Genomic DNA, 22,749 nt, shown 5'->3' with positions numbered 1-22,749 from the left:
GTGTGATGGAGTGTGTGATGTCCTCTATTTAGATGCAATTCAGAGGTTGGTGTGGGTTAACTTAAGCTATCCACAGAAAATAAGACAAAGCACAAGAATAACCTCAAAGAGTAATGATTGAAGTATACACCAATTACCTCCAGTGTCTGTCTCAAGCAGCAACCTCAGGAGTTGAAATTTAAGCCAATGCAGAAGTGAAAAAACTGCAGTTACAGGAGTGTCCACTTGAGGCTGGCCCCTAAAGCAACAATTCTCCATTAACACTCACGTTAGAATGCCTATTTTTACAGCTGTGCAGTCTTTCTATAATTCATCCATTTTTTTTATTATTAAGACTTAGAGTTATGCATATATTTACGTAACAGGGGGTGTGGCTGACTGAACTGAAGGGTGGGTGCCAGGCTGCTTAAAGCCCACCTCAACTCCAACTCTTTGTCTGTTTCCAGGTTGACAAAAGTTAGGTTGAGTCAACATTACAAATATTGTGACTGTCATCATTTGGCATCAGAATGCCTCTTCAGAAATTAATGGGTGAAGTCACCGAGACGACGTCCATGTCCATGACCTAGCCAGTTAGCTCAGATCACCGTGAAAGGATGCAGCTTTTATAACCCCCCTTGTTAAAAATGTGTATCCCTTTTTTTGTGAGACAGTGAGATATACTTAAATGTGAACTAATGAGCTTATGAGGAAGGCTCATGGAAGGATTTGTGGAAGGACATGACTAGCCTTATCTTTGTACCTAGCCAAGCTGACGGGCTGCTAGTTTTAGCTACATTCAAAACGTGTATTACATATTTACCCTTTTTTTATTTGATTTTATTTCCCTAACCTTATTTCTTATTGGCCATCTAAGAAGCAAAGACATAAAACATTGAATGTAGCCAGTAAGGGGAAACTTGTGTGCCCCTAGAATGAGAGGTTAACTGAGACTTAAGATTAGGAAGCATAAGAATAGCCTCATAGCTTCTGACTCAAGTGTACAAATAACGGCAATCATCTTTGGAACAACACTTGTTTTGTGTAGTTAGACTGATAGTTGTACACCCTGAAATTTGAGAAACTCTGCATCAGAGAAAACATTTTTTTACATATGTTGCTTTTTATGCTTGAGTTAGCACAATGAGTTCTTGAGGACATTTCCCTTTAAGATCCCCACACACAGTGATGGATCTGAAGTACATCCTGGGGTGCCATTATGGCTAAAATCTCATAATGCAATAATTCCCCTGGAACCAATGTTTTTATGGTTAACAGGCAGCGGCCATTTAGATTTAGAAAGCCTACGTCCCATATTTTACTCTATCATATCTGCTAGAAGCAATCTGGGTCCAGGGATGGCCTAGTTATCTCCCTCTATTTTGGGCAACCCTTTAGAAAGTATTAAACAGGGAAGGACAATGCCATTTTTGAGTGGCAGCCTTACGAAATACTCTCACAGATGAAAGCCACATCTGTCCAAAGCATTGTAGGTACTAGAGGACATCAATCATGGGAATGTAGACTGTGATACTCATCAGCCCTTTACTGATGCACACAACGAGGAAATGGACTTTATTACAGCTTTTGATGTCACATCTATAGTGTTTCTCTATATCTATAATTTCCTGAATGTACAGTTTCTGTGCATGCTGACAGTCGGGGACCTCCAATTGACACGAGTTAAAGCTGCTGAATATGTGTCATAAGAGTTCAAATAAGTGTAAGCCCTCACTGGGCACTCAGGCCACCTGCTTTTTGATGAGTTCCTCGAGTGGTTTTAGCTTTTCTGACCTTTGAATTGTAGACACAGCCTCTCCACAGTAGCTTTATGTCCATGGGGAAATTACTCTCTTTTCATCATGTTTGGTATTTGAATAAAATGTGCCATATCTAAAGTCGCAACTCAAGATCATGGCCCTTTTGATGTGTTTGATGCACTCCTTCTAGAATAAATCACTTACTCTTATGTACAGCTTCAAAAAGGAGATTTATAAAAGAGAGAATCAAAACAAGTATGAACATTAATCTTGTTTTCCTACAAACCCGAGATAATAATATCTGCCCACTTGCAACAACAGTAGTTAATTTTCCCTGTGTCATGCTTCATCTGATCAAGAGCACAGAAAAGAAGGGAAAGTTAAGGGAGAGAAGATTTATCAAACTGCAAAGCAGACACAAGAGGGCGGCCATATTGACTTCACTGGCTTTAAAGTTGAAAGTGAGCAGAAGCATCCCTAACATCCTCAGACTCTTTGATGTAATTAAGATGGATTCAGACTTCCCATCAGTGCACAGTAACCACACAATAGCTCTGCTAATGGACACTTATCAATAGTCACAAAACTGCTGAGTAATTAGAAGACAAGAGCTGAGAAATATTGTGCAAATCTGAGCCAACTCATTCAGGATTATTGTTAAAAACTGGGTGGTAGAATTCAGTCTCTTGCTTTAAACTTGCAGGTGTTGCAAATTTCATGTGCAAATGTGATCATCCATCCTGTGTTTCCCCCAACTACTGAATCATCATCTAATGCAGACTAATCCACAGCAACAAAGCCAACTAATCACATTAAGGTACCATGTGAGTCATCCCCCCCCTAAAAAAAAAAAAGCACTCACAGGCTTTTTGCTAAAGTAGTGAAAGGATGAATCATCGAGTAGCTTTAAGCAACAAAAGGGAATACTTTCAAACACAGCCTTGTCTGTTGGCACCTAAGCTTGAAGCTGTTGTCTGGAGTTTTCAGGGAGAGAGTCTCACTCTGTGTCTAAGAGGAAAAAGTGCTCTAAATTCATTTCAAAGATGAGGGCAGACAGTGACGGAAAAAAGTAATGAATATTTTACAGGCAGGGAGAGCAGAGCTGCACTCCAGGTGACACCCTGGCGTTTATAGAGCTTATCAGAAACCTATCACCCATTGAGCACTGCCAAGGCAAAGCTATGTGTCTGATTGTTTATCAGCAGCCTGCTGGTGGGTTCCCCTGTTACCTGCCTGCTGCCTGCATCAGGCCAATCACCAGGACATTATGCTGTAAAGTAGACTTATAAATGGCCCTTTTGAAATATAGTGCTGCTGTGAAGTTTGGCTCTGAATGTGTCCGATTAGAAAGTGGCTATATGAGGAAGCTGTTTGCCCGCACTATCTCGCTGGTCCCCTGTTGGAAGCTGATATGGATTTTTATGATGTTGAATTACAGACTATATTAAACCTTTAACTTTCACTTTCCCCTTTAAAACTCACTTTAAATGGCTTTGAAGTTGGAAAGAGTGTCTCATTTCCACTGGTTTAACAGTGTCACAATCTTTATATGTGTTCTGTTTGCTAGCTCATTAATGGAGTTACGATATGTTTGTTTATCAATGGAAATTTTGTAACTGGAAACTTGGATTTCCTCAAGATTTTGAGTCAAACGTTGGACTGAAGTGCTTCTTAAAATGACTTACATCAACATATCACTATCAAAGAAGGATGCGTGGTTGTTTTGCATATTCCATCGTCTTTAAATACCCTTTACTTCTTATACCCATTACCTCCTCCAATAAGAAGGTAGTTTTACTATCAATGTGCTAGTCTTTTGGCACTTAGAGATGAAATATATTTATACCACCATTAAAATATGTTATCAAAGACCTAAAGGTTTTCCACAAACCGTACTGATATCCTAAAAGTTTCTGTAGTTGCCTATTTCAGACACTTACTAAATACAAGTGTGCAAGCATAGTAATCCAAAATCACAGTCTCTGTTTGGTTGTATTTGTGACATTGTTGTGTTCTCAGGGAGGCCAAACTGAAGCTCAGCAAGAAAACCTATTACCTGCATACTTTACAATAGGGATGCACCGATCCTACTTTTTAGGTCCTGATACCGATATCGATACCTGGGCTTGGTATCTGCCGATACCGATACTAGCCGATCCGATCCTGGTATTGATTTAACAATCTCTATTCCTTAATTTGAGGATAGAATCATGTTTTGGCAAGTTCAGGCTTTTCTGACTTGATGGTGAACTGTACCTGGGTTCCAAGTGCTAAACCAGAGGCTGGAATCCCTTAATTTCAAGGATCCGGAACAACTAAATCCAATAACCTGTCTGCTTTTTCACACTTTGAATCCATTAATAGAAGGTTTCTTCCTTCTTTGCAGTAGGCTACAGCTGATGTAATCTTCTTCCTTTGGGCTCCCGTTATATTTTTTCAGCGCGACTGCCATCCGTAAAAACATTACCGCTGCACATGTTGAAAGTTTCCAGCGGAGTTGTTAGCAAAAGAAGCGTGACATGCACCTAAACTGCAGAGCATCTGTAGTTATCCTCCATCATGCTCCACCAGGCAAAAATGCACAGACCGGTCGGCGCTGATGACGTAGGAGATGCAAATGGCTGTTGTAAACACAGAAAAGCAGAGAACTGAGATGAATAGATCTGCCATATGGATCCACACTATATCGTCCCTTTGACACCGATATCCAATCTAGCTTTTTGAGTCTGATCTAGTCGATATCAGATACCAGGATCTGATTGGTGCATCCTTACTTTACAACCCTCTTAAACACCTCCCAATGATACACTTTTCAGAGAAAGGCATGGAAAACAAACACTCTTTAAATGTTGACTCCATAGTCTTGTTAAAAATAAATAGTATGAAGAGTAGAATAGACCCAAGCCGTGTCTAGAATCGCCCACTACTCCATGCTCATAGTGGACTCATTGTATCCCACAATACGTTGCAAAAAGTAGTGTACAAACAGTGGTCAACAGCATAGACTGTATAAAACATGGATGCGGTCTCTGTGGCATCACCCATTGGTCTCTGAATAGGAGTGTTGCAGCCAAACGATGAAGGGCGCCATGTTTGAAATGTTGACTCAACCTAACTCTGGAACAACCTAGTAAGAGGCAAAGAGGTTGCGCTGTGGTAGGCTTTTATGCAAATGTATGTTTGTTCGGCGAGACAGCAAGTAGTGTCCAAAAGTGAATTTTTTTTAGGGATTAGTGTTTTAATGACTTGGGGATTTCAGACACAGACCCAATGTTTAATTGATTTGAATAAATGGATAAAACTACTTTATAGCCTCTGAGTTTTGCAGTTGCAGTTTAAAACATGTATTGAGAGACTCTCATCCCCGTCCTACAGACTTGTGAGCACAAACAATAGTGATAAGTATTAATAACAAGCTATTTTGTGAGTATTAAACTGTTCCATCTACCTGCATTACATTTAGACCAATTTAATAACAATCCTCCATCAGAGAAAATGTGTTTATGTGATTCCTCCTGATGACTCTCGAACCCAGGCGAGGCACAGCTTGTGCTCCATGTTTTCATTTTGCTACTTAAAATCTCCTCTGAATATTGGAGTTTTGTTCGTCTAATAAGTGCCCCCCGGAGAGTCAAAGCAATTGTGTGAAATTAAAAGGAGACCTCCTTAGGAATGTAATGTGTTTGTGCTCACATCAAAAGGAAAAAAGTACAACTGACAACATCTCCCCACAGCTTGTGTGACGCGTGCTGTGCCAACCGAGCTTGTGAAGCAGTCCTTGAACAAGGGCGTTTTTTGATTTGGTGTGTATCTCCATGTGTGTGTGTGTGTGTGTGTGTGTGTGTGTGTGTGTGTGTGTGAGTGTGTGTGTAGGAGCTCTTGACTGCTCAAGGTGCCTGCCAGTTGAATGACTTTGCTGCGAGGGATTAACAGTTACAGCAATCTATCTCTTCATGAGATCTGTCTGAAGCTTTTGAAAAAAAAAAAACAGAAATTATTTCAAAATGTTGAACTGCACGCACACACGCAGTCCTTCCAAAGACTTTGCATGTGCTTGCATCATCATCCTTTTAATTGCACTTCCTCTGCTGTGCTCTGCTCACGCGCTTCACTCCCTCCATGCACTCCCACTTTTTTCTCTGCGCCTTTTATTCTCTTCTCTTGTCTTCTCCACTTTTCTATTTCTCTCGTCTCCCACTCCTGCTTTGTCATGCAAGCTCTCCAGCAGCAGTCAGCTGCACACTCCTCCTCTTCATGACCGAGCAGAACAATGAATGTACATTTATGTCAACTGATTAGCATTTCATCTCGGCCTCAGTTTTTCTTTCCGCACTAGAGGAGTACAAATAATCAATAGACAGTGTGCAAGAGAAACAGGGGAAATCAATCTGGGCTGGAAGTCAAGGTAAGACACTTGCAGATCTCTCATTAAATCAGATGCAATACAAACTCTGGAAAAGTAAGCCTGTCTGGGCAATCTAACCTGTCTTCTTTTTCTTTATATGCAATATTAAAACTGTGGCACAAGGTCAGAGATCTTCATACTTAAATTTTGCACTTGCTTCAGTTTTATTCTGCTCCTGCTTCAGAGTGATCTTCAACTACCATTGTGTCACAAGAATATGAAGGTTATAAAAGAGGCATTTCAGAGGAAGCAAACAACCACAGTGAAAAGTAATGACTCAATTTTAGCTTATCTCTCACTCTAGCTTTGCTTTTCCACCCAATCTCTGGAGAGCATTAGTCATCTAAATGTCAGGTGGTGGAAGTTTGAGTGCTTTTCAAAAGAAAGTTCTAGCTTTCCCTTTGTAGAAAAAAACTGCCCACACATTTCAAAAGAAGCTGAAGAAGAAAATATTTTTCATTGAGGTTTATTCATATGAAAATAATATAACAATAATGAGCCAGACATTTTTTTAACTGCATTAGGGAGGGACTGTGTTCAGTGTAATGTTGAGGCCTGTCCCTGAATGAAGTCATTTTATTTGATGAACAGATGCACAATTTGTCCTCTCTTTGAACAGCTGAATTTGTCAAATCGGTCTTGGACATGAGGGCCTTCTGCAAATGAATGCAGTCATGCAAAATTCCTTTTTTTATTTTTACACCTTGTGTAGCTTTGCAGCAATAATTGTGAACATTTTTAGTGAGTTTTGCAGATAACATCCCAGGAAATAACTCCCAACATTTAAAAGATACAAAATAAAATACCCAGCCCATCTTCATTTTACTAACTGGCTAATAAGGGGCTGTCTCTCATATTTGATATTTGAGTGCATTTCTGCTAACATCATGTCCAACACAACATCACAACACCTATTCAGTATCCTACTGTCATCTCCTTTTTAAAGGTGCATTAAGTGACACTTCTCTGCCCTATTGCACAAAATAACTGTGACATACTAATCCATCCTAGCCTGCACACCTTTCCCAGACTCCCCTGTCAGCTGGAAACACAAGACATTTCACTGTCAAGCCTGAAAAAGAAATAACAATGCAGTTCTATTATTATTTAAGTTTATATCTATGTATATATAAGGAATATTCCCCCTTCACTAAGTGTCCTACAAGATTCTGCCGTGACAACGTGACTCCTACTTTTTGTCACTGTAGCTCTGCCAGAGACACATCAGTGCAATTTAATTTCTGCAAATAGAGGTCAAAACGAGTCATGTTTCGCTTAACGCCTCATTTAGCCTCGAGCAGCACTGGGTTTCAGTACAGCGTGACCACAAAAGTTGGTTGGAAAAATGTCTGATAAATGGTTTAAGAGGCTGTATAAGAGCATCCTTGATGCTCACTGGCAGGTACAGTACAGGAATGTGCTTTTGTGTAATCCTTGATTGTCAAACACTGCCCTATCTATCTACTGCGTGTGTTAGTGTCAGTAAAGTGCAGACTAACTGTGGGCCCTGGAATTTTTATAATAACATGATAAAAGCAGCTGTGTCCCTGCTGCTTTAAGCTGAGTAATTATCGGGTGAAAAGGCTGATGTGCTTTAGGCCCATGAGAGGTAGCTGGCCTTGTACTTATTACGCTGAAGTGTCAGAATTACTAATAGGTGTGGGTGGAGCCACCGGCCAGAGACCCAGAAATGGCAAGCTTTATCTGCCACTTAAATGTTGAATTAGAATAAAGCCTGAATGCCAGATTGATGACTGGAGAACACTAGGAATCCTCTAACTGCTTATTATCATCACCAAACCCACTTATACCCTCTGTTTCTACATAATTTAGCTCTGGTAATGTATGCTTAAAAAAGAAGTAACTTTTTCTTACTTCCCTCTGATGTAAGTGCACCTATAATAGACTCCTTTTGTATCTTAGATTTGTCACCATGTAATTACCATGTACAAGAGGTCTTTTTGGTCCACTGTGCATGTGCTTTTTATTCCTGTGCTTCCTCTTTCTCCTCTGAAAAGTTCTAGAAATTCACTCCATGCAGGGTTCGTGGACAGAGGAGAGGCTGTGTGGGAGTGCAGACGTACAATCCTCAACCACCTGCAGGAACCATCCTCAGTAAAATCATGCTGCTCCATTTGATCGGGCTCCTTCCCAGCGATGTCTGTTTCGAGGTTGTTGTAAGTTACACAGTTGTTTCTATCTTTTCGATGATCTCTATCATAGACTTGGACGGGGAGAGCAGAGAGCAGTCGTCCTGATCCCAGAGACTGCCCGGGCTGGAGTTCCCATCCGTGCTCAGCTCCTCATCCTCTTCCTCCTCGCTCTCCTCCTCACAGGACTCCAGATAGTGCAGACCCAGTGCGTTGATACCAGAGTCCTCAGAGCTGGACGGAGAGGAGCAGTGGTCCATTTTGGGGCCTTTGATCTTATCCACAGGAGATGGGTGTTTGTGTTCACTGTACGCCTGCTGGACCGACTGTGCGGGTGCAGGTGTGTGATGGGTTGGCGGTGCCGGCTTTACTGGTTGCCGAGGCTGAGTAGTGGGTTTCTGGGGCCTCTGAGGTGTAGGTGGAGCAGGTGGGGGAGGGGTTGGAGCGTTAGGTGGTTCTGGTATAGGAGGCGGAGGGCGCTGCACGTAGCACATCTTCCCGTTGATACGTTTGACGATGTAGTCGTCCACAAACAGATCAGCTATGACGCAGTATTTGGGCGACTCCAGGTGAGGGGGAGACTGGAAGCAGGGGGCCAGCTTCAGGAAGCGCTCAGCCAGAGAGACAGACAGGTCCATGGTGTTACTGTACTCTGTATCAACAGACGGCACGGTTGTGCTGGGCAGGTGGCACACATTGGTCATGGGCTGGTACACATACTTGCCTAAAAAAAAAGGGAGAAAAAGCAGAAAAAAACATCAAGGGTGCACTCAGCTCACAGATTAATTTGAAGACATTTTGATGAAGAAAGTGGAAAATTTAGCCGCCAAGGATACAAATATTTTGGGAGATTTTACCGAGCAAAATGAAGCTACAAGGAGTTTGAATATTGGACTATATAAGGTATGCATCTGGTTATCAAAGACATGCTCTATGAACATTTTTTTTGCTTTGTGTCAGCTTTATACTTTCATATGCGTATGCTATTTTCAGACACGTTCATCATTTCAGCTACAGGGTGATATGTCAGTGTTGTTTTCACAGCTCCGGTGCCAAAGCAGCCAAACAAAAAAAAACACTAAATGCAGACATGAATCAATAAAAATGTATATTACTTCAAACTAGTATGCAACCATGTGGAAACATTTGGCAGGAATCACCAAGGCAGCATATATATGCCCTTTGATAATTATAATTCATGAAAATAATCTGTTGCAGCTCAGTAAAGACACTCTTTAGAGCTTACTATCTTGTCTCTCTGAGTGCTTATTTAAGTCTGAATCATCCCTTTATAGAGCATTTACATTCCAAAATGTGAAAAAATTCAGTCAACTTCTAAAAAACTTGGAGGTGTTTATAAACATCAATCAGACCAATGTGAACCCCTAGCACAGATAACAAATCTGATTCCTCAGCTAGTGAGTTATTGTAGCTAACACAGTTGTAGTGCAGAGATATTAATAACATTTTTCAGTCATTTCTACCACCACTCTGTGAAGATGCCAGTGAGTGAGGATTGGAGAGCATGAGAGAAGTGTGTCTGTGATAAACTATCATCTCTCCTGTGTTGGAGCCTGCTGCAATTTTCACACTACAAAGCATTTGTGCTGCCAAAGGCAAAAATACCTGCCCTTCTACCATCTCAGGCTGAGCTGCAGCCAGAGTGTAACACGGTTTGTATTTCAGGCCGAGCAAAGAAGAAACTGATGCAAGACTTGATTCAAAAATGATGAAAAATGTACAGGAATAAGGCCATAAAACAACATTCACCGCTCAAGAATTATGATGTGCTGCTGATTTAAATCTGCAGTACATTTTATTATCAGAACCATGTAATAAAACCCTAGTGCCTCATAAATCCTCTATGAGATAAAGGCCATACATTTTCTGATAAGTGGCCTCATTCATACACAAATATCCTACGCCTTCAGAGTAAAATATGCCTCCCATTTTGGCATTTCATGTACTGGTTGTGATTGCGCAAAATGACTGCTCCCAAATGTTACTCATTGTTTGCAGCCCACTGCCTCCAACTCTGAGCCGCACTGCCTGAATCGTGTCGCTCGGCTGTGTGTTTAACTGGATCCCTGGAGAGAGAGAAACTACAGAAGATGACAGGCCTACGCATCACTTCCCCTCACTCTGTGTCCTTGTCTTTTGTTTCACTGGCTGGGGGAGCCATTCAATCAAAAATCATTCCCCAGGTTGCATTGACAACATCAAAGTACCTCAGAGTGGCTTTGTTTTTACTGCTGAATGGGCGAGGAGAGCTTGTTATGCTGATGAGACATTTCTGCACCACACAGAAGATAGTACGTGATTTTTTGTTTTACTAAATCAGATGGATAGCCCTGTTAGATTTCATTTTCTGCCCACATTCATGTTGTTATCTCTTTATTAAAGAAACAAAAGACGGCATCATCCACTCCCATAAAGCCATGGAAAGCTGTTAGGACTGAAGCTGTATGTCTTTATACTTTCTAACATATAAGCCAACATCGATATAGACAAAAGGGGTAATAGAAGCCATCCTCTGTTTAATGAGACAAAGTCAATGGTCCATGTTCACACCGAGACGAGCCCATTCAGGCAGACGAGATAGCAGCAACAAATGAGAGCTAAAGCTGTGGCAGGCAATGTGTTGACATTTCGTTTGCAGCATATTACATCTAATTGCATGCATCCATCTGGAGTTTGAAATACCAAGAGCAATACTAGGGGACAGGCAGATGCATATGCAGACATCTAAACAGACCGACATATGAGGCTAACACTTCACCAACATTGTTAGTCCTGAACAGACACGCACATTAGGCAAAGGCGGACGGTGGATTTACAAAGTGTCTGCAGAATGGAAAAGAGTGTTTGTGCAAAGTTAGACATATCACTGCTTCCAACTTTTCCAGAGGACAGCGTGTAATGTGAGATTCATCTCACTCAGTAGGCAAAAACAAGCAAACACAGATTAGCGTTGTTTTTAATATTTCATGCTCAATGATACGCTGGACCTGAATGTTATGATTTATTAAATAGGTCTTGCAAGTTACTTCTGTCAGTATCAATGGTGGTTCAGAGGCACGCAGTAGGGCAGCAGAATAAATCACAATTTTACTGTTATTGCAGATATTGGCATTTGCAAGAAGCAAGTCACAAAAGGTCAAATTTATTGTAAAAATATGAGAAGAACTATTTTATATAAACGATGCCTTCTCACTCAGCATGAATGCATTTTACTCTAGCCTTTGAATGCAATGGCCAAGCTTACACACAATTTGTAAGCAGTTAAATATCTACCCTGAGATTCATTTGTGACAATTTAGCAATGAATAAAAAATGTACCAGTTTATTTTGGATTCAGGAGGGACCTGGGAAAAGCAGATAGACATAAAACATGTCAGTTATGCCTGAAAACCATTCAAAAACGATTCACAGCACTAGAAAAACAACTTTTTTTTTTTTTACATTTTCCACAGCAAATATGCTGTGAGTGACACATTTGAAAGTTGAAAGAAGCAGGATGAGTTTTTTTTTTTATCAGAAAATACTACCTAAAACATGTACAGGAAAAAATCAGCCAAAAAATAAGGAGTACCCCCATGTCAACATGGGATGCTAAAATTGACACTTAAAAAGTTTCTGACAGGAGCTTTAATCGAAATGACAAATGTTTTTTACTTTTAACAACTCAATTACGAGTATCCTAAACCTTTTTGAAACATAAAAGATCAGATATCTCTCTTCAGATTTCTGAATGTGGCTAAGGCAAAACAAAACATCAGAAAGGCTTTGGAGGAAAATTGCATCAGGCATTGCAAAATGTTTTTTTTTTCACATTCTGTGCACAAAATGATGAACTCACTAACCAGGACAATGAAGAAATCAGTCAATAATGAAAACAATAAGTAGTTGCCGTCTCAATAGATTGAATAGATCTTTTCTCCAACAGCAGTTCATTGTTGCTTATGCAGTCTTTCTCCACCATTATTCTTCAGGAACAATATTTTTGTTTTGAATCGTGCTATTCTGGCCAACAGCAACTACAACTACCTAGCATGTTGATGTTACTGATGCAAGATTTCAATGCTCTTAAGTGTCTTGGCATGCATTCAGCATTGTCAACAGTAATACACATAACTTAGTTCACAAAAAACTCAAAGGCAACTTTTGTTACAAACTTTTTTCAAAATATCGGCAGCTGGAAATACTCCTTCTGACTTGGAGCAATAACCTTCAACACAAATTAACTCAACAACCAAGGTAAAAGTTCAAACAAAGCTGAGCAGACAAGCTAATGTAGAGCTGAGATTCCCATGTCCCTTTACTGTTGAGACTGTTCTCTAAGAAAAATACAAACACAAGCTGACAGCCAGTGAACATTGTCTATGCAGCTTTATTGATATTCAGCTGTACTCCGCTGTGTTTCCTTGTGCTGAGCCCTTGCATGACAATGTCAGTTGTTAAGCTGCCTTTGCACCCTCTCACTCTCCTGTGTGTTTGTGATTTTAGATTTCCATACAGAGAAAGACTAAATATCCTCCCAAAGAAATGAAATAAATTGTCAATACTGAGAACAATTTGTCAGCCCTAACTTCTTAGTGTGGGGTCAGGAGGAGGCACGAGTTATCTCTTTAAAGGATGAGGCTGCAACTAAATGCTATCAAAAACAAAAACAATATAAAATGTATTACTTTGTGTCTCATTTTTTTATAAATTGCGTCTGGGGACATTGTCAAGACAACCATTGGCTTTAAATGAATTTGGACAAAATTAAAATTAGGGAACAAAAATAGGTTTCACTTTGCTAAAAGATGCTAAAGCCTTAATAAACAACATTAGTTGGTGTATTTTTGGATATGTGCATATTTACTGTAGATAAACACACATTTAAATTGCTGAATATTTATGTGTGGGATTAAATCAGGATAAATTATAGTTCAGTAAAGTAATAACAAACCTGTCACATTATATTATATCAGGGAAAAGGAACATGAGGCTCCGGCTGTATAGAAACAGCTATTTGTTGGATTTCATCATCTAATGGGCGTACAAAATAAAAAGCCTTCCAAAACTTTTCTTTTATTTGCATGGGGTTAAAGAGCAAATCCAACCAAAAATAGTACAAAACAGCTACTGGCTGCGTATCTGACATTCTCATGCATCTTGTTGTTTTCCATTGTTTTTTTTCTTCCATAAGAAAGCTTGGCCAAACAAAGACAACAGAATGTCACGAGACCTTCCCAGCTCGGCTTAAATGAAGATTGACAGCCGAAGAGAAGCACGAGCAGAAGATGTAACGGATTTGAGTCAGTGCTTCAGAATCAAAAAAATTGAGCTTTTTTTGCAGACCCACCACTTCACACCTACAAACACAGCGAGGAAAATGAACTGCAGAGGAAACACAGGCTCAAAGTTTCCACTGACAGCAGCCTCAATGGACCAGAAAGATATGCAGCCACAGGGTATGTTGCACTTTGAGAAAATGGGAATAACTCTTGACTTTTTTTTCCTTTAACTGGCAAGCCTTTCATCAAGTTACAATTAAATACTGCTGAAAGATCATTAGAGACTGATGACAGGCATTCTGGGGGATGTAGGACTTAACTAAAGGGATGTAAATGAGGCTGTTGGGTACAGAAAAGTAATGAGAAAGTAACAACTTCTCATTACATAAAATGTAGTTAGGGATCACGATATCTATAGTTTTCAAAAGCCATGGTGGTGACTCCTCCCTCTTTTTAAAAAAAAATGTTTCAGTCCAAATCATAGACTGTATAAAATATGGATGTATTGTGTCGTCACCCATCTGTTTCTGCAGAGCTGTTTTGAGGCCAATCGTCAGCAGCCATATTGCTGCTGTCGAGCGATTGTGACGTAAAGAGGCGGAGTTTGAGCCTCCTAGCCAACATTTACAGTGTTCCTGCCTGTCAATCAAGTCAGCTGTGCCTCTCATTGGAAGACTCATAATTTCAATATCTACGTAATTGCTGCGTTAGAAAAAAATTCACCCCCCACAGTGTGTGCCGATCGAGGAATTAGCTACCTAGACTACACTCGTCTTTTGTACCAGGCTGTAAACATGTTTATTTCTGCTGTAAAGATCGTCTTTTTTTAATTGATGTGTATGTGGTTTCCGGTATTTCGGGAGCCAGCCTCAAGCGGATCCTCGATGAATTGCAGTTTTTAACACTTCCACATTGGACTCATATTTTTAGACCTGAGGGTGCCGCTTGGTCCAAATACAAAAATACTAATTTCGTAGTCGTTCAGACAGAAATCCAAATTCCAACAGAAAACACTTCAAATTGAGCACAATGTGTTTAACACAGCTAAACATGGGATCACAGAGTCTGTGGGTTGACATCGTCCAATTGGTTTATAAAGTGTGGATAATATTAGCAGAGTTAGCACCATCAGCCATCCTTGCAGGTTAATGTGCGTATGCCTGTGCCGGTTGCACATTGCTCTGGTCAAGTGATTATATTCCAGTTAAACCCAACACAGCCTACATACAACTCTATCTCCATTTTCAAAATATGAGACGACATTTGTCCAGTAGTGGTACCAGAGCTACATCTCCAGCTAGTGATGTAGAGACAGTAGACACAACATATGACCAGCATTTCAGGCCTACAATAATAAAAATACCAATTTGTAAAACTGGCTATTAATTCTGCTGCTTACTAGCACAGGTGATGATTGTTTATTCGACTAAATGTGCACATCCTTAATCCAGAAATAGCAAAATACAACAAAATGTACCAGGAAAGATTGAGAATAATGATCTTAATTAGTTACAAAATGAATTATCTTTAGTAAATCACTAGAACTAAGATTTTAAGGCTGTTGAGTACAACTGAACAATGGTTTAAAAATACATTTATGTAGAAAATCAAGAGTTCAAAAGGTTAATTAGACAAGAAGAGAACAGACACCTCTTCCTGGGAAGTCAGATGTCTCTCAAGAGGAGGGAGTATAAAAGAGGTATGCGGAGCACTTACTCCTCTCTCACCTATCTCTATCTTGCATGTCGTCCCCTCTGTCTCTCTCTCTCTCTCTCTCTCTCTCTCTCTCTCTCTCTCTCTCTCTCTCTCTACTCTCTTTTCTTTCTCTCTCTCTCTCTCTCTCTCTCTATCTTTCTTCTCTCTCTCTCTCTCCTCTCTCTCTCTTCTCCTCTCTCCTCTCTCTCTCTCTCTCTCTCTCTCTCTCTCTCTCTCTCTCTCTCTCTCTCCTCCTCTCTCTCTCTCTCCTCTTCTCCTCTGGGGCCTGTGGCTGGCTGACGGCTGCACACTCTGCTTTAGTACAGGACATAGTCTCTCTGAATAATGTATTCCTTCAGTCTCTCACTGACTCTCACACAGATTCGACATCACTCCTTCAAACTCCAGCTCTTCTGTCACTTTTCAGACTGTAGCTCAAAGGGAGACACTAAATAGACTGAGGTTTATTGCTGACAAACTCCACATGTAGATGAATGGGCACGGGTGTCTCGCACAGATTGTGTCATTTTAATATCGGCTTATATCAAAGCCTCAGTAGAGACTGAATCATTAACGGCCCCCTCAGCTTGATTTTTATATGTTAGAGCCAAAGCCAGAAGTCTTTATGTGCCGACTGAGTGGATCTTCTTTAAATGCTACACACCAGCTAAAGTCAAACTCAGTAAAGAGAAACAATGATTGTACCAGATTGTTCTCATTTATCAAAACAGCTGCAGCACCCGTTTAGCCAATGGTTTTTCGATCTGCACACACATCCGCTCTTCTTTGTGTTTAAATCTGTCCAACAAAGGGGCCGCTGGTTGGGGGGACGACATAAGTTTCAGGTTTCAGCATAGGGGACGGTCTGTTCCTGCATCATGCGAAACTCCCATCCTGTTTCCTGTTTCAGGGCTCCAGAGGGAGAGGCTGTTTTTAACCTACAGCTAGTTTTGAAATCCACTGTGTAGTTTGTAGCCACAGTGAGGAAATGTAAGTCTTGGGACTATTTTTGAGCAAAGTGAACAGCAGGCCTCCACTCATGTAAAAGCCTTGAAGGCTATTTCTAATTTCTTGGAGTTTACGATCATTAAGTAGTCATGTGGCCAGAGGTACTTTCCATCTGAGTAGCATTTGGATTCAACAGTATAACTGGGAGTATCATGGATAAAGGTGACAACAATGCCAGATTTATGATTCTGCTTTGAATCGACAGCTAAGCTTTCTTTGAGCCCAATGATGGTAGGCTACATATTCCAAAATGGAAGTTCAAAAAGAAGCCAGAAAAGGCCTGCATCAGGAAACTGCACAGCTAGCGTTTCAGCATGGTTACTGCATGCACAGATATAAATGCTCTAAACGCTGTGGGTTATATATGTAAGTTACAAAAAAGATTCTGCTTGGATTCAATGCAAGAGCATTAATCAGGCTCTAGCTTGTCCATAGAGTAGAGTAATAGAAGTACATCAAAAGAGCAAAAACAACAAATAGTCTACATGGATTGCTTCATTGGTTTTATCTTGACTATTTGTTAAAAATGACCCTGTTGCATGCAAATCAGTTCTGTATTTAGGTTAAGCTTACATGAGGCTGCAGCAGCCAAATCAAGTAGATTTTTTTCCAAGTTAGTCTTTTTAATACACTATTTTCTCTGTGTTTTTCCTCTGTCTGTCTCCTGCTGAGCTGCACTCAGGGGTAAAAAACAGACACAGAAGACGTGGTAGAAACAGACTTTAAAGGCTTTGTAACAATCCCTTTAAATACAACAGAAATGCTTCTAACTTGAGTTTGGTGCTGCCACTTTTCCATCATCAAGAGTCCTACAGTGAAAGTGATCGTAGCTCTGTGGCTCCCAAACACAAAGGATCAATCAAAAAACATCCCCCTCAGGCCTGTGCTGACAAAGTATTGATCTTTAATAAAAGGTGAAACTTTTCATGATCAGCACTGCTGTCAGTTTTGAATTGGTCCCCAAATCAATCTTCATAGTGCAGAGCTCTATCCAATAAGCCTCCATATTTCCCTTTAGAGATAGTTGCACGCTACAGCTGCGTGGGGTGACAGAGGAGACGAAATCTGACAGAAAGATCCTGCTTTCTTTTTTAACAAGAGAAGTACAAGTTGTGAGTACGAGCCACTGACAAAGACGGTTCCAGGCTCATTAGACTCTGTTAGACTTTGTAAATGAGTGATTCATTGCGCCGCCTGGTAATTGTAATCAGTACGGAGTGCATAAAAAAGGGAGAAAATCTTCCGACCAGGTGGTTCTAGTGTTGCTGTGAGCAAAAGCTCTCATCAGACATGACACATTGGCAGTGACACTAAATACAGCTAATTACCACTAATGAGAGGCTTGGACTGATGTTGTAACCAGCTGGGAACACTGCTTCCACCTACGTACAATTCCAGTTTCCATCATTTTTATCATCCAATCGCTTTGACAAAACTGCGTCTTAATGGAAGGCCTTTAAAGAAACGATTGCCTTTAGCAGTCGTCAAAAGATGAAAATCTGAAGATGTTTGGTTTGCAAAGGTATGCAGGAAGCAGGAGCAACAAGGACTTGAGTTACAGGTAATCAGTCAATAATGTTCTGTGGTTGAGATAATAGAAATAATTTGTGTGAAATTTTAGTGCTTACTAACATTGACCTTTGTGTTTGTTTGCCTGGAAACCTATTAAAGATGTAATTAAAACAGGCAGTGTAGCAGGGCTCCCTATGGTGAATGCACAATTATCAGCCTCAGAACAAGTTTATACTCCAGGCGACAGTTGAAGGCATGCTCAAAAATGAAAAGAGATAAGACGGTGTAACAACACTTTGGCATCGAGTGATTTTTTGTGTATTGCAGGAAAGATGGGTGTGAGCCAAGCAGAGCAGGCGGGGATGCATGCAGATTCAGAAGCACGCTGCAATACTTTTCCACTGGGTGCCCCGGTTCTGCCTGATTCAGCAGTCTAAGTAGGTTTATTCTCACTGTGGGGCACGGCTGTCCTGTGAGGGGAACCCGTGAATTACAATGGAAAGAGATGTGAAGGTGAGAAGCCTCATTATGATGTTTTTCTTCTTACCATGACAAACCTGTGTTAAAGAAAAGGGAGACAGTGCTCTGAGTCCATTTTGCAGCACTTTTTTAAACTGACTGATAAAATATTTCAGAGTAAAGACAGGTTCTAAATGTTTACAAATGATGTAACACTGAGCAGGATTTTCTGAGAAACATAAATCATGTGGCTCATAATAAACACTGGAAAGAATTCATGGTTTTTATGCCACATCAGATATTTCAAATCGCTTGGCTCACTCTGGTCTGCAGCAGGAATCTAAATCCAATGATTACATGGCAAAGATTACAATGTGACTTCCCCAGTTGTACATTATAAGCTCAGAGTGAATGGTGCAGGGGAGATGGTTGATTGTGTTTTACACTGATCTGAGGATTTTCAGGGTAAATTAGGGCAGCACAAAGAGTCGGACATCCTGTTAGGTTCAGACGCAGCTATTGTGATTCAGCTCTGGGTGGTGTCCAAGTGTCAGGTTCAGAGAGGTTCAAATGGAGGGGGAAATGTCCGAGATAGACTGATGGTGGACATTCCAGTGACAGCTCTCAAAGTGATGAAGAGAAAAGTGTTTGTGATTGAGTGAAAGTGCGGAGACGTGCCCCATCACCAAGACAGCCAATTTCACAATCTACACCGATGATGCTGGTCATGTTGAGGTAATTCTATTCTGCTATTACTTCATTTGAAAGTGTAATATTTTTGTGTCCAGATGTCCCTCTTTAAACACCAAATATGTTGTAAATATTTCTTACTATCAGCTGATCCCTTTAAAAGATCAACACCAGCAATGTGTTTGTTAATCTCTCAGTACTTTCTTTATCCTCCCACAGTCTGCTACACTCAGCCCTTTACTCTTCCACTTCTACAGATGTTGATCTCCATAAATTAGTCATAATAATAAAGGGATAAAGGAATAATGATTTCCTATCACATCTGGGTACTGTACTTTTAGCAAAGGGTCAAATAGGAAATTTGTCAGGGACTATTTTCAGCAGTGGATTAATACACTATCTGTGCCCAAGAGGGTTAATACAGCTATTGGATTGTATATGCAGGATGACTCAGAGTCCATGTTTACCATTATGATGAAACTGGGTTTAAACTGGCCTTCAACACAAAGTCGATACATCACCATTTAGAATAAACTTATTGGTAGGATGGTTTTGTTCTTTTTATGGAATGTTTTGACAAAGACAAAAATGGAGACTATTATTTCACAAGAATCTGTTAAAGCAGAATTGAAAGTGATGACCCAAGTGAATGATGTCACATGGTCTTTCGTAAGTATCCCGCAAACAGGGAAGTGGTGTACAGTTAATTTAATCAAATGTGTTAATATTTCTCCTACTTTAGTTTGCGTCTTATAGATTTTTAGTTAACATAGTGAATCAATGTGTTCAGACTTTGTTTAATGCGTGGTAGTGCCATAGGCTTATTTTGAGTTCAATTCAAAGTGAACTGCTAGACAGGAATATTGCATAAAAACATGTTCATTAATGTTAATTTGTATTGAATTTCCAAGATTTTCTTCCTTAACCAGTCGTCACTTTAATGTATTTCATTGTGATCACCCAAATCTATGCTTTACAACCTCCACATATGATCAGACACCTAAAGAGTTAAATAATATGGGTTTAGAGGATTTTTTTAGTCCTTAAATGTTCATGAACTACTGCTTCTGTTTACTGTCAGCTGGGGCTGCTTATAAAAACAGCACCAGTGACACCGTGGCCCTGAAACATCAGATCCTGCTCGTGAATTTTGCAGCCTCCATTGTTTAGACTCGCCCACATTAACTATTCATACAGGGGCTCTATTTGAAGGTTTGACTCTGATCGTGGATGTGACTGAGTTTGACCTCGAAGTTATTGCAATGAATACCAACCAGACAGAAATCGGTTTCGAAGTTTGGTTAGATAAGAAACAGCACTGATGTAGCGGCAAAGTGCTCATGGAAGTGCCTCTTAAAAGTCAGTTTGATAAAGAATATTTCACAAAATCTTATAGTTTGTCACCTCTTAGGCAGTTTATCTATACTAAGTCTGCAGTGTCTGATAGATGTATCCATTTTAGTCAATGAACAGAATAGTTAAGGTGAAAAAAGCGCCTGAATTCACATCATGGACCTCGTATATATTTATCTTGGACGCATTTCAAACGATCCAGAGGGGTATAACAACGTAAAATAAACTTACAGTGACACCAGCCTAAGTGGCAGCACCAGTGCAGCTTGAAGCACTTCCCGTGGCTGTGCGTCGCGCAGATGGAGAGTCCATCACAAGGCAGGAAGTCTGGTCTCCCCGCGCAGCTTTTGGCCAGAGCCTGCGCCTCGTCCAACTTCTCATTCTTCGGACACTTACGTGATCCCGAGGTGGCCATGCCAACATGTCCTGGATATTAAAAAAATACCCCCACACAGCTTCGTCCGAGTATACTAAAGCATAACCGTGATGAACCGAGCCGAGGGTGTACAGTCCACGAAGCCCAGGAAGCCTTTCAGCTGGGAGAAAGACGCGAAAGGCGGTGCTGGATCTCTGAATCCAGAGCAGCCAACTTACTGCTCATACAAAAGGTGGAAACATATCCTGTAAAAGTAGAAGAACGTTAATTAGCGTGGTGTAATGTAAGATTCACAGCCTCCAATGGTCGTGATCCACACAGCTCTCCATCCTCCCCTCGCGTCGGGAAGCTCCTCTGTGCGCTGGTGACGCGCGTACGGAACAACGGCGCGCATCTGAACTTCATCACACAACGGGAGGAGTCCACTCCACACACAAAGCCAGCTGTTATGCGCACTTCAAACATACAACCAGGCTTTTATCGGTGCCTCTTAAAACCTCAAAACACCAGAGGTTAAATTTAATCCTCAAAGTCTTCATATTCGACCAAAAGTGTTCACAGATTGGAAACATTTTCTACAGATTTCTGGATTTATAACCCTTTAAATATTCAATATTCTTCAAATGTGATTTTATTTTTGGTGCTGCATAAGCCTATCCTTAAAATACAAGGGATAAAAATAGTATGTTTGTGACAAAATGGAGCATCGTTCTGTATAATCCAGTTGTTCTATCTGAAGCTTTCTGCCGCTAGGTGGCGTCCCCCAACATCTGTCACTACTGGATTTAGGTATCTTGAGGAGTGAGCCATTGATTTCTATAAAAGCAGTTTAGTTCTGTGTCTCCCTCAGATCTCCTGTCATCACTACAGCTGGGTCAGCAGAAACCACACACACAAACACACACACACACACACGCAAGGGGAATATTTTTTTCCTCTAGAGAAAAAATTCTGCTTGATGTAACAATTAAAATGAAATGCCACATGCAGACATCAGAGTATACTAAAGGTCAGAGACACAAGCCAAACAATAAAGTGAACACAGCATACATTGCTCTTCATAGAGGATATTAATCACAAAAAATCAATGCATGAGTACAATTATCTTCATTAAAGAGTCAGATGATAATGTAGGTTTTGTGGAGATCTTTATGACAAATTGTTTGTAATGTAAAAAAGGTTAACAATCCCTCTTTTCTTTTACACACATATTGTAATCCACATACAACCAATCTTTGTCACATTCAACTCTGTCAACACAAAGGCAGAGAGGCATTTTATTCAGCTTATATGGTAGTTACATTATGTTGATCATTTTTGTAGCATATTGATTTAAATACATGTAGGATACACATAATTAGACATTTTCTCTTTTAACTTTTTTATTGAGTTTTCCATAGGCTTAATCATGATACATTTTGCTTGCAACATACATTGCTGGATAACTAGACATTTTAATACATTCAGTATACTGCTAGTTTAATCAATATCTCTGATACAGAGTCAACAAATCTTGTATAAGCTTCACAATGTTGGATTATCTTGCAGATCAGTTGTAGTGTATTAAATGACACTAGTTCATTGGATACTCTGGAAACTCAGTTTAAGCTCACGGTCAGGGATGTTATGATAAGTGATTAAAAAAAGCACAACAGTTTAAAATATCATCCATAATCACAAACTATATTAGAAAAAAATATAAATTTTATTTATTTGAAAGTGCAACTTAAGTGCAGTCCAAAGCATTCATCACAGTTAAAGATAATCACTGTAAATGAGTAAAGAGATTAAAGCTGAAGAGTATCAGATTTAAAGCTGGCGGTGGATGTTGGAGATTTAAAGCTGGCTGTGGACTTTCTTGATGACTTCTCTCCACTTGTTGATGGGTGGGCAGCCGCTGGCCACCAGCCTCCTGAGCAGGCTGCAAGGCTGCAGGGTTGGCACATCAGGGTTAGCCTGGGCGTAGTGCTCCAGCCTCTCCAGGATTATCTGCAGCCCCACCATGTTGGCGTAGAACATGGGTCCTCCACGGTGCCTGGGCCAGCCATATCCAAACACGTAGATGATATCAATGTCTTCA

The 22,749-nt window shown here is 40.3% G+C and overlaps 1 protein-coding gene across 1 annotated transcript; it reads right to left on the bottom strand.

Moving 5' to 3' along the window:
• Window positions 1-6,594: 6,594 nt before the first annotated feature.
• Window positions 6,595-21,059, bottom strand: zgc:162707 (UPF0524 protein C3orf70 homolog B). Its single transcript, XM_034694751.1, has 2 exons — window positions 20,525-21,059; window positions 6,595-9,018 (listed from the first exon to the last, which is right to left on the bottom strand). Exons 1-2 carry the CDS (start codon window positions 20,706-20,708, stop codon window positions 8,327-8,329), a joined length of 876 nt encoding a protein of 291 aa, XP_034550642.1. The 5' UTR covers window positions 20,709-21,059; the 3' UTR covers window positions 6,595-8,326.
• Between the last annotated feature and the right edge of the window lie 1,690 nt (window positions 21,060-22,749).

The sequence above is a fragment of the Notolabrus celidotus genome, chromosome 10 (genome assembly GCF_009762535.1).
Source record: "Notolabrus celidotus isolate fNotCel1 chromosome 10, fNotCel1.pri, whole genome shotgun sequence".
NCBI classification, from domain to species: domain Eukaryota; kingdom Metazoa; phylum Chordata; class Actinopteri; order Labriformes; family Labridae; genus Notolabrus; species Notolabrus celidotus.
This window is presented reverse-complemented; position numbering and strand designations above follow the sequence as displayed.